The sequence below is a fragment of the Nanorana parkeri genome, unplaced genomic scaffold (assembly GCF_000935625.1).
Source record: "Nanorana parkeri isolate BGI_ZX_2015 unplaced genomic scaffold, ASM93562v1 scaffold925, whole genome shotgun sequence".
NCBI lineage: Eukaryota > Metazoa > Chordata > Amphibia > Anura > Dicroglossidae > Nanorana > Nanorana parkeri.
In genome coordinates this window covers 19,542-32,158 of record NW_017307193.1, presented here as the reverse complement: position 1 = coordinate 32,158, position 12,617 = coordinate 19,542, and the positions used below count along the sequence as shown (strand labels likewise).

Below are 12,617 nucleotides of genomic sequence, written 5' to 3'. Positions count from 1 at the left end.
GGGGAGGGTACAGCTGGCTCTGCCTCTAGATAGGCAGCTGGGCGGATCCAGACATAATTGTCGGATCCACTTCAGCGTCTCAGTATACCGCGAGCAGTAGCTCGCGATATACTGTGGTGTCTCAGTATACCGCGAGCTGTAGCTCGCGGTATACTGAGCTTAGGGTGACGGGAGGACGCTAGTTTGTGTCCTCCCGTTACCCTAAGGAGAACTATGGGGAAAAGCCTTAACCCCATAGTTCTCCTTAAAGGCTGAACTCCAGTAAGTAAGTAAAGTAAGACATGCAGGAATGGGGCCCATTGCATGAGTCTCACAAAATCCTCCGTGAGACTCTTGCGATCTGCTGCAGACGGAAGGCACTGTATATTACATTGTTATTGCTCCAAGTGGTTCACAAGCTGTTTGCATGTAATCACACAGGCTGCCATTACCTGCGCCTGGAAAATCCGTCTTACAATGGCAACTAGTCAGATAGGTAGAACTTATCTCTGAAGGTGGATTTTGCTTGCCAGTAAAATATAAAAACTACCTCCAACAACCATTCTTACCTCCAATTTATGATCAGTCTTTATTAAGGCTGTCCGTGCCCTCTGAAGTGAGCCATGCATTAATTTATGAAGCCTCAAAATTAGCTTCCGAAGCCCCATCTGCTTTAATGCTTTGTCCACAAAGGGCCTGTATATTGAGGTCAAACAGTGCCTGTTACAGCCAGACTCCTGAGTGCACTCTGGATTTCCCCAGCAAGAGTCATCCTCGGATGCAAATCTGTCAAGTTTTTGTAGGCAGTGGTCCCCTTTCATAGAGTGAACCTTTAACTTGTTGTTTTGGTTACGGTCAGTTTCATGCCTAGCTTGTAGCATATCGTCATCATTTTCTTCATCACTTTCCTCTGTACAAGTTCCGGAACCCTCTGTGCTCATATCCCCCTCTTGTTCCATGTCATTGTCTTCCTCTGGACCATTTGATGGACGTGGTGAAGAAATTTCAAACACTGGCCAGCCAATGTCAGAAAGGTTTTTGATACCTAAAACAGTTCCCATAATCCTCAGCTTGTGGTTAAGGTCCTTAGTTATATTAAGCCATAAGCAGAGTGCCTGCACTCGTGCTTGAAAGTCTTTTGCTGCATATTTTTCATAATCTCGCTGAAGAGCCTGTAAAGATGGGTAAAGTGCCTCAATGTACTCCAAGAGTTCCATAATCTGTTTTACTTGCTCAAAAGAAATCCTCTGTTTCTGGATGTGGTCATGATAGCTTGAATAACCAAAAGAATTCGCTTCATGAGGGCATGGATACTGCCCCCCTGCAACGGGTCCATTGAGATTGCCACCATTGCTGACCGAAGACAACCTTCCATAGTTTACCTTAAACGTTAGAATTTCATTAATTATATCCGGTATTGTCTGGCGAGCTGTATACAAGTACAAGTCTTGATCATTAATACTGCGGCCAGCATGCCAAGCTTGAAGCTCTAGCCAAAAGAGTTCATTAGACTGATTAAACCACATAGAAGAGTTATTTTCCTGACCTCGCTGTTCCCTTTCTTTTTTCTTCGAGACTGAAGTAAGCTTAAGTAAAAGACGAAGCGTCTCAAAAAACTTCAAGCGGTCAGCTGGACAGTCTGTTCTAGAGGTCTGTCTCGCAGTCCTAGCAATTGGAACAGGAACAGACACTGGTAGCTTACTGGTGCTGCTGCAACCAAGGCTGAGGTAAGGCTTATTAAGATCAACATCTGGTATAGACTTTTTTGGCAAGGCGCTACAGGTAGGATCCAGCATAAATGAGCATTGCACATTATTCTTCTGATCCCTCTCGGTTGTCCTGAGTGTTGCCCGATTCTTCTTCTCCTGCCGGTAGCTGTGATCCTCCACGTTTTCAAGGTTTTTACCGGCTTCCTTCTGTGGTGTCTGATTTGGCGTGCTCATCTTTTCTGTAGTGTGAACAAATAAAAAATATTAGTAAAGTTGTCACTATGTGTAGGAACAGTGTCTATAAAATGCATTCACCCTTTTGCAAGTTTTCATGTTTAATTGCCATAGAACATTGAATCACAGCACATTTTTACAATGGACGACAGAAATATACTCTTTAAATGTCAAACCTAACAGAGCTTAAAGGAGAACTATGAGGTGAGTGATTTTCACTCAACCTCATAGTTCGAGCCGACGTGTGACAATGAAACTGTCACATGTCGGCTCAATAGAACGGGAAGTGAGCAAACACATGCCGTCGCTCGCTCACTTCTCGATCATCTCCTTGTAGAAAGCTCCCCCTCCCCGCTCCAATCCTTCAGCGCTGACTGGAGGAGCTGACTGGTGGAACGGACAGGGGAGGGGGGCGGGCACAGCTGGCTCTGCCTCTAGATAGGCAGAGCCAGCTGTCAATCACGCAGCAGGGTGGATCGACAGTTATGTCGGGATCCATCCCAGCTGCGGCGGTCTCAGTATACCGCGAGCTGTAGCCCGCTATATACTGAGCTTTGGGTCACGAGCGGACGCTAGTTTATGTCCTCCCGTGACCCTTAGGAGAACTATGGGGAAAAGCACTGACCCCATAGTTCTCCTTTAAGAAGTTTTTCTAAAAGGATGTGCAAGGCTGTTACAAGCCTATACCCACAGACTCAAGGCTGTAACTGCTACAGATGTATCTATTAACCCTTTCACTGCCAGGCCCTGCGCTCCACTTTTAACCGCAGATGGCCAGGCCATTTTTGCAATCTTTTACTTATTTTATTATTTTTAAACTTACGGATTTTAGCGTTTGTAAAAGACCCCCCAAACCATACATTTCCTGAAAAGCACAGGACTGATGGAATAAAACTGACTACCTCAAACAGAGTCAATTCCCTAGCACAGCGCCCTTGCATATCCTTTTAGAAAAACGACTTAAGCTCCGGTAGGTTTGACATAGCCGCCCCCCCCCTCTTGAGAGTGTCCAATTACTCCCTGTGATGGCCCAAGTCCTTCACATCTCACCCCATAACTCTTTATGTAATAACCAGGGAGTGGTGAAGGAGAATACAATAGATTGTCATGGAGTCTGCTGGGTCTACTGACATTACATTGAAGATGGTAGCTTTTAGATATCTATACATGGATGGCACAAGTAAATAACATGCATACAATATGTGGAATGCATGTATAATCTCATGGGACGATTTTTGTAGAAATTATCTGACAGTCTCTTTAAAATAAAGCCCCTTCACTGACCTAACCTAACCTTACCATCCCACCCACCCCAGGTGACTTACCTCGATCCAATGGCTAAGGTCTCCTCTGTATATTTACATCCAACTCTTTAGTGTCCTGGCCAGGTCCCTGCATTACAGCTCCATAAGGTTCTATAGAGCCATCTCCTAAGGCCAGAAACACAGACTCATAAAAGTCTATGAGGTTGTAATGTGCAGACGTGACCAGGGAACTGAGGCCCCAATTTTTTGTTCAGATGCGGCCACTGTACCCATTCAAGTAAATGACCGAGTGAAAGCGGCTACAACTGTAAATGGCAGCCTGCATGTAATTGCACACGGTACAGTATGGAATGGAACAGTATTTGTTGTGAACAGAAGAAAAAAGTAAATTGAAATTTACACCAGAAAATGGGAGAGAATTACCTCAACCCCATCTCCTCTGCTGTGTAAAGAGGGCTCCAAGCTTGAATCAAAAAGAGCGAGCCGGAAGCTCTTTTTAAAAAAAAATACTATACCTGCAAAATAATCTGCTACAGACATTTCTGTTAGAATTTGTATTATAACTATATGTATCTCAACTTAGCAGACCGGCAGGTTTCTTCCAATTCCCCCATTCAAAATGAATGCACTGTGTTCACTGACCTGAACACACAATATACAAAAACATTTTGCAAACGCCTGTGGTGGCAATATAAAGGATATTGTAATGGTTACATTGTCTGCTAATGAACAAGTACTACTTCCTGTGTATGACCAGCTTCTCAGGTATACAGAGAGTCTAGATTAGTAAGAATGAGAAAAGCACATCCTTGCCAAAACTTTCACTGTGATAATTCTGACACCATCTAAAATTCACTGCAAGTGTAACTACACAGTAGATGAAAAGTCAAATAAACATATGTAGAATTCCCTATTTGCTGGCCTTCTGTGCTTTCTCTGAACACAAGACGTTTCTTATCTAAACATAATCTGTAATTTTATAAACTGTAGATCATTATACAGAAGTGCTCAAAGTCGGCATCACAGTGACTGCAATCGTACGTGCTACAGTGGGGGTTCCTAAACGTTTTAATCCAAGGATCCAGCACAGCCATACAAAGATAAGTAACAATTTTTCTCATTTGTAAAGAAGGAAAGTGAAACACTAACATATGGCTAATAAAAAATAATTATACCTTAAAAACAGAATAGAAACTGATACATATTCCAAAACCAATCCACAAAAAAAAAAGTGCAGTGCTTACTCTAAGTCCCCGTTCACACCAGGGCGTTTGTAACTTGTATTTTTCAGCACGGAAAAGCTCTGCACAAGCCTGTGAAGTATGCGCTTTTTTAGTGAGATCAGCGCAATGTGACCCTTTTTCCTATTCCTAATCGCAGTGATTTGCCCAAAAAAGAAGCTTGTGTACCTTTTTCCAGCGACCAGCTTTTTTCTCAGTGCAACACTGCCAAGAGACGTGAACAAGGACTACAGAAATCAATAAGATTTGTGTGGAGCTTTTTTCCGTGCTGAAAAATATGGGCTACAAAGGCCCTGGTGTGAACGGGGACTTAAGCTGGCAGTGCTTATATTTTTGAAAGATCTTTCTTTCGACTTTCTATTAGTGGGGTTAAATTGACGATTGATTTCGACCGTAGTGACAATAAAAGTTGAGCAGGATGGAAAAGTTTTCTTGAACAAACGAAACTCTAAGAGTGAATGTTTTCGTTCGAGAAAATCCATTTATTCCAAAAATCGAATGTTGAAATAAAATTACATTTTATTTTACATTCGCCAAGTGTCTGATGGCATTATTGGGTGGTAAAGGAAGATCTTTCGTTCAGAAACCTACTAGTGTATGGCCAGCTTAAAACACAATCTTCCAATGATCTCTGGAAACATTTACAACCTTTCTATAAGTGTAATTAAAACCTCTTAGGTTTGGGGACAATTTTATTTTAAACTAGGGATGCACCGATACTAGTATCAGTGCCGATACTGAGCATTGAGGCCAGAACTCATACTTACCCCAATACCGCAACTTCCAGTCAGAAGGAGATTCCCTCTGACCAGCAGTGCCACGAGGGAGCATGGACTCGGCCAATCAGGAAGCTGGGTGGCGGGTCATGACCCGCTGCCTGGCTTCCCGATTGGTTAGGAAGCCATCTTCATGATGTCTAGCGGCACTACGAGGCAGCCTGGCTTCCTGACCAATCAGAAAGCCGGACGGCAGGTCATGACCCACCTCCTGGCTTCCTAATTGGCTAGGTACCCGGCTTTATGCTGCCCAGCAATGCTGCAAGGCAGCCTGGCTTCATGACCAATCAGGAAGCCGGGAGGCACGTCATGACCCCCCTACTGGCTTCCTTATTATTTTTTTTTGGTATTTTTTATTTTATTTAACTGTATTTATTTTTTTACACAATGGAGATGACAGGTTCTCTTTAAAATGTGACATAGGGGTCTATTGACCCCTAGTGTCACCTTTCCACTTTAACAGCTTTAGCTGGGGAATGACAGCTGAAAACAGAACAGGCAGTGCCTGAGAGCAATAGCCAGTCTGCTTTTGACTATTTCAAATTGCAATAGCAGGTCTCCTCCATGTCCTCCTTCTGCTGATTGACAGCAGGCAGTGGGCGGGTGCAATAGCCAGCCTGCTATTGGCTACTGCAATTTAAAATAGCCAGTAGCAAGCTGGCTTTTGGTGCCGGCCGCTGGATTGGAGACCAATCGCGGCCGACAGCAGGAGCAGGGGGAATGCAGGGGGGGAGTTTTGTCTCCCAGCACTGTTGCAAATAAATTCTGCTGATCTCCTCCCTGCTGCAGACTCACAGATTGTCGGCGGTTTCTCCTTACAGGCTGTAATTGGCTACAGCAATCTGTGCCCCCACTGACACAGATCGCTGCAGCCGATTACAGCCTTTAAGGAGAGATCGCTGACAGTCTGAGTCTGCAGCAGGGAGGAGAACAACAGACTTTATTTCGGCGGTAATGGGAGAAGAAGCGGAGGAACGGGCTAACAAAAGCCCAGGCACCAGAATGCAATAATGTCGCATTGGCGAACCTGGCACCTGGGATTTGCCAAGTCCTGTCTTTACAGCATAGTAAAGACCTGCACAAAATGTATAGACAGACTCAAGAGCTCTACCTGCAAGCTGGTAAATATAAAGTAGCATTTCAGTATACCAATATTTGATAAATTAACAATGATTCAGAACATAGTAAAAGGAATCATGTACAAGAACACTATCATGGTTATTCACAAAAGGGTGAAGAGTTTGGAGAAGGCAGGAGAAGTGAACAATCTAGAACAACATAGCTGAACTGGAAAGTGAGCTGAATTGGATTTTTTTTCCAAAATCGGCTATTTTAGCCTAGATTGTTCACTTCTCCTTCCTTCTCCAAACTCGACACCCTTTTGTGACTAACCCTATATATATTCCGTTTAAAGGATGTGATTTGTATACTGTACCTTTAAGAGGTATAAACGCCATATATACAGAGAAGTGCTACACAACGTGAAATAATATATTGGACAACTTCAGCATATCCCCAATGTAAACTGTTAACTGACCTTTGCATAAGGAACGGCTAACCGACCTCCCAGAGCTGTTCCGTTGATGTTTGCTAGACATGCGTTTCATCTGTCGGGGAGTGCTGGGAGGAGAGGTGCCATAGAAGGTTTCTGCATTGACTTCATCTGAAAACTCATCAGCTTCACAGCCCAAACTGTCTCCACCAGCATTTTCGGTTTTGCGCATGTGCCTGGAAAACAAGAGAAAACAGTATAGCAGATTGTGCTAAAACATGTTTTGTTCCCAAACTTCAGAAAAAAACAAAAACTATTTAAGACTACAAAAAATTGTGTTAAAATAAATGCAGACACCTTGTCATAAACAAAGACAAATCCCATCATGATCAAAGCAAAGAAGCACTACCTGTGTTATTCATCAACAAAATGACATACATAACAATAATGAATAATGTGTTTATAAATGGACCAGGCATGAAATATACAGTTGTTATGCAGAAAACAGATAGCATGCCATTTTGCAATAGGCCTATGTGAAAATATGACATCATTGTCATAGAATTAACAGTAAAGCCAGAACAACAGGCACAAGAACATTCCAAGCTCAACTTAAATAGTTCAAATTCTCTCTTCAGGGAAGACTTCGGAAGGGAAAATATAATAGGAATATTACATAATATCAGGCGTGCACTTGGTCGTCAGATGAAACAATCCATGCACTGAATGGAGCAAATATTTTCACAGTAGCAGGGAATAGCATCCGTTTATCCAATGAATGGTAGATGGGATCAGCGATCGATGGACTTAGTAGTCACTAAGTGGGTCCAAGATCCTCAGAAGCAGCACATTGTCGGAGATAAGTTCCAATTTCTACTACAGGGAAGCTTTACAAAACATGATTTCTCCTTCCAAGAAGGGAATTTAAAAAAAAACAAAAACGCTCACATATAAACTTTTAAGCTAAAGTTATCATCAACCTTTCTACAAACAAGAACAAATCACTACTGGCCAGAATCTGCAAATACAAACATGTCTCCCCCACTACATATGTAAAACTACCAACACCCCCTCTCAGCACAGCTACACAGGCATTGGCTTACTGGATGAAAACAGGTAAAGACAAAAGCACAAGATCACAATTACAACTAACTACTCCCTGGGAAATGCATACCATTATAGGTGTTGATGGAAACATGCTATTGTGGAGGTACACAGCTGCCTGAGAGCATTATCATTGTCTTTGATTGAAACTATTTCTATGAATGCATTTAAAACAGTGGTGGTCATCTTACTTGATATAGGTGGACTCAAGTGCGGCCCCCGACATTACTAAAAGGGCCATAATGAATGTAATACTACAAAAAAAATTGTGCAAGACTGCAGACCTGTAACAGGAGATGGTCACGAGACTACAGACATGTAACAGGAGATGGTCACAAGACTGCAGACCTGTAACAGGAGATGATCAGAGACTGCAGACAGGTAACAGGAGATGGTCACGAGACTGCAGACATGTAACAGGAGAGGGTCACGAGACTGCAGACATGTAACAGGAGATGATCACGAGAGTCAGAGACTGCAGACATGTAACAGGAGATGTTGGAGACAGAAGACATGCTTCAGGGCCTGTTCACACGACGTCCGTTTTCTGTGCTGACCTGATCCGTACGCTCCTGCACTAAAAATGCATCCCAATGTATCCCTATGTGTTTTATGGGCTACAGTTCTCACGTGCGCAGTCTGTTCAGGTTACGACAGAAAAAATACTGCATGTCACATTTTGTACGGTCCGGAAACACAAAACGCATCAAAAACGCACTGCAGCTAACATACCGACAGCCCCACTCCAACAAAAAATGCATCAAAAACGCGGCCAAAACGCAATGCATCAGTAGCAACGTGTCTGCAGATCCGCACCTGATCAGGACCTGATATGTGAACAGGCCCTCAGGGCACAGTCATAGATTGGAAATACATTATGACACTGCTAGAGATCACTAACAAGAACAGTGCTTCCACAATGCTCCCTACTGCCTTCTAAAAAAATGCTTATGCCCCCTTTGATATTTCTCTCAGCAAGATCCATTTTAAAGAACTGAAGAAACATATACAATATAAGAAGAAAAATTAAAGGACAGCACACAACAAATCTAGATAGTGTGAAAGAAAGAAAACAAACTCTTTAACTACTAGGAACCAAGTCTAAAGCTGGCCGTACACTCTACCATAGATGTGTCGGAGGATCGCTCCATGTGATCAGGGATCGCTGGCTCCTCGTACAGGACACATGGCCATACGTTCCTGGGCAGCATTAATGTCCTGTGCCAGGTACCGTAGTACAGGCACTATACTTCCTTTGCCCTGCCTTCCTTACATTTTCTCCATCCTCTCTGTTGCCTGGTTGATGAGGGAGACTCCCCCAATATGCGGATCTTCTCATCAATAAAACCTCTAAAATGACTACCTCCAAACTTCCTGATGAAGCTGCGGCGAAACGTGTAGAACGCTGGACCCAGTACAGAATTACATATGATTTAATGAGGATTATGACTTTAGATGAAACTGTTAGGACATTGTTATAAGGAAGTTGATACCAAAACAGTGTATTGAGTTGAAATCATATACAATATGTATCTGTATGGGCTCCAGGGAGGTTCTATGTCGTGGTATACCAATTATTGCCATGTAGGCGAACCATAATTCTTTTTTTTTTTTTAAAGATGAGAGGACATGCTTTTTTTACTTGTATGTTTATATGTATTTTTTAAAAATAAAAGTAATGGTTATTCTAATAAATGATACTACATGGTGACCTACGTGTTATTATATGTTTCGTTATGTCCCCTTGCATTCTGTAGAGGACATCTTAAAAGCCCCACCTAGTTCTGTTTGGTATATATTTAAAATATTTAGGGGTGTGGTGTCCTTGTTCCTGTGGAGATTCTAAATATTTTGTATAAATGGGACAGAAAACATGGCAATAAACGTTAACTAAACCTCCCATTATACTAGAAATGCTTTTGTTGCTCTCTGTATCCCTCCTGAACAGAGTTCCTATTATTGATGTCCTTGTGACATGGTCACGGTGGGAGGAAGTGAGGGAGAAATCTCTCCAATTAGGACAATAGCAGCAAACAAGTGTTGATAGACAATCTAATGATGGCCATACACTGTACGATTTTTGGTCGGAAATCGTACATGGTCAAACGAAAATCGAACAGTTGATGGTACATCACTGTTTTCATTTTTGATACTGTGATCAAGATTTTTTGATCGATCGGTCAGGTTGGAACATTTTTCTGTGACTGAACGAAAATCAATGAATCAGTGAGGTTTTCGGCCGTCAAAAATCTTAGCAAGAACACAGCACATGCGCAAAAGGAGTTTATTTCCGCTGTTCGTCAAAAATTGGTTTGTTAGTAAGGTTAACGAACGATTTCTAAAATCAACATTAAAGACTATGCTTGATGGGGTATTCGAGCTATAAATCGCAGTCAGTTTGTGGCAGAAACAAACATTTTGGACCAAAAATCTAGTGTATGGCCACCTTAAGTGTCTATCCCAAAGTGAAAAGAAACTTTTGGCTGGAGTTGAGCTTAAAAGTGTATCTATATCCAAAGAACTCCTGTCAGGTTTTACTGCCACAGCAGGCTTAACTGGAGAGGTCTTCCCCTTACTTCATGTCCTGAGGACAACATTTTTGACAGACAGGAAATAAAGGAATCTCTTCACCAGCAAAACGCAGAAGTCAAAATGTTTTGCGTAGGGGAATGCTAAAACCTCTGGTCAGCTTTTTAACAGTTGTTTCCCTGGTTGCAGATGTTTTTCCCCACTCCCTGTCTGCGATCATCGCAAGCCCGCCCCCTTGGGGGACAGGCTTGCGATGACTGCAATGAGGGGCGGGCTTGCAAGGACGGCAAACAGGCAGTGTGCGCGTGCGCACACCGGCACGTTCGTCAGTTGTCGAACAAGCAGGCCACTAACTCGCCGAGAATCGTATGATTCCCGGCGGGTTTTCCAGCCTGCTTGTTTGATGGAAGACGTGCGACCGTATAGTAGAAACGGTCGCACGCCTTCCATACACTGTACGATTCTCGTACGATCGCGGGATTTCCCACGATTCTCGTATGAGAATCCCACGATCGTACGAGAATCGAGCAGCGTGGACGAAGACGTACGACCGTTTCCACTGTATGGTCGCACGTCTTTTGTCTAAGGAGCATGTGCACACTGCCCGTTCAGCATTGCGGTCATTGGAAGCCCGCCCCTCAGGGGGGCGGGCTTGCGATGATCGAGAGTACGATCTGCCTGTCCAAGATGGGCAGATCGTATGTTTTTTTAATCACTTTACAACCATCGCAAGACTAAGGTCTTGCGATGGTTGTACAGTGTATGGCCACCTTAACAGAGCCCCAGGGGAGACAAGGGTTCCAACATTTCCCCATTGTACCCAAAAAAAAAGTTTGGGGTATAGCTTCACTTTAACCGCAAAATCACAATGGAGGAGTATTCATGGAGTAGAAATACCAACACTCTATATTCCAACCAATGATGAGCTTCATAACTGTTTTAGAACATATGTCAACATCTGTTGTTCTACTGAAAAGGTTAAAGGATACTTATTGTGCTCCTCCCGGCAAGCGAGGGTCAACCTTGGACAAACAATACAGCAGAGGAGACAGTAGTGGAGTCATTAGTTAGTGCTTCAATGCTGCATAGACTTAAAAGCAACGTGAAATGAACTGTTTAAACCCCCTGCAGAGAATGCTGTGCAAGAGTCAAACACAATTTACAATGCAAATGTCCTCCTGTTGTAGGAGATGCTACAAAAGAACTTGTTTTGTAAAGCAAAAACACGCCCTGAGCAGAAAACAAAAATAACAATTCCTGAAACCATTAAATTTGGTAGCAGCAAACTACAAGCAATATTTTTGTACTTTAAGTCAGCAGCTTGAGCAAGACATCAACAACAAATAGATCGTTTTTTATTGCCACTGTATTTGAAAAATGACATTTTGTGTAGTTAAAAGTGACACATTGCAGTGTGCAGTCAAGTACCTTAAAAGAGAACTATGGGGTAACCTTTTTGTCCCATAATTCTTTAGGCCTTGTTCACACCAAATGCAGAGCAGATCCGGTCAGGTTTCTGCACACGCATGCTAGCCTTTTAGATGCGTTTTTGGCTAACATGGGCTTTCAGTGCGTTCCAGGCATTTGCATTCATTGTTGATGCGTTTGCAGATCCAGAGGAGGTAAAATAGGACCTGCTGCAGTTTTTTTGACCTGCTCTGGATCTGCACGCTGCGATGTGAACTGGAGCTAAAAATACCATTGGAATACATTGGACGCAGTTTTGATCCGGTCTGCACCTGCTCCGCGCTTGGTGTGAACTGCGCCGCAGCGGGGACGGATCCCGACAATACTGTCGAGAGCCACCCAGCTGGCTGATTGACAGCGGGCTTTTTGCCTATCTAGAGGCAGAGCCAGCTATGCCTGCCTTCCCTCCCCAGTCCATTCCTCCAGTCAGCGCTGGAGGATCAGAGAGGGGAGGGGGGATCCCTGTGGGGAGCGTTGACCGACAGCCACCGCTCACTGCAGGCAGATGGTGGGGGAGTGAGAGAGTGGCGGTATGTGTTCACTCACTTCCCGATCAATAGAGCCGACGTGTGACAGTTTCAATGTCACACGTCAGCTTTATGAGGATGAGTGTAAAGCACTCATCCTCATAGTTCTCCTTTAAAAAGGAGAACTATGAGGCGAGTGCTTTTCACTCACCTCATAGTTCTAGCCGACCTGTGACAATGAGACTGTCACAGGTCGGCTCAGAAGATCAGGGGGGGTGAGCGAACACATACCGGCGTTCGCTCACCTCTCGATCCTGTCACGGCTCTCTGCCGTGACAGGGGAGGGGCTGGATT

At 43.5% G+C, this 12,617-nt stretch overlaps 1 protein-coding gene across 4 annotated transcripts in view; it reads right to left on the bottom strand.

The window, feature by feature from the left end:
- MAP3K4 (mitogen-activated protein kinase kinase kinase 4) overlaps nucleotides 1–12,617 on the bottom strand; it is a 62,754-nt gene that overhangs the window by 48,555 nt on the left and 1,582 nt on the right. For all 4 annotated transcript variants that reach the window (XM_018566215.1, XM_018566217.1, XM_018566216.1 and 1 more), the window contains exons 2-3: nucleotides 6,742–6,932; nucleotides 549–1,927 (exon numbers count right to left, since the gene is read on the bottom strand). In XM_018566215.1, coding sequence (XP_018421717.1) covers nucleotides 549–1,927; nucleotides 6,742–6,932 — 1,570 coding nt within the window. The remainder of the gene's footprint in view (nucleotides 1–548; nucleotides 1,928–6,741; nucleotides 6,933–12,617) is intronic.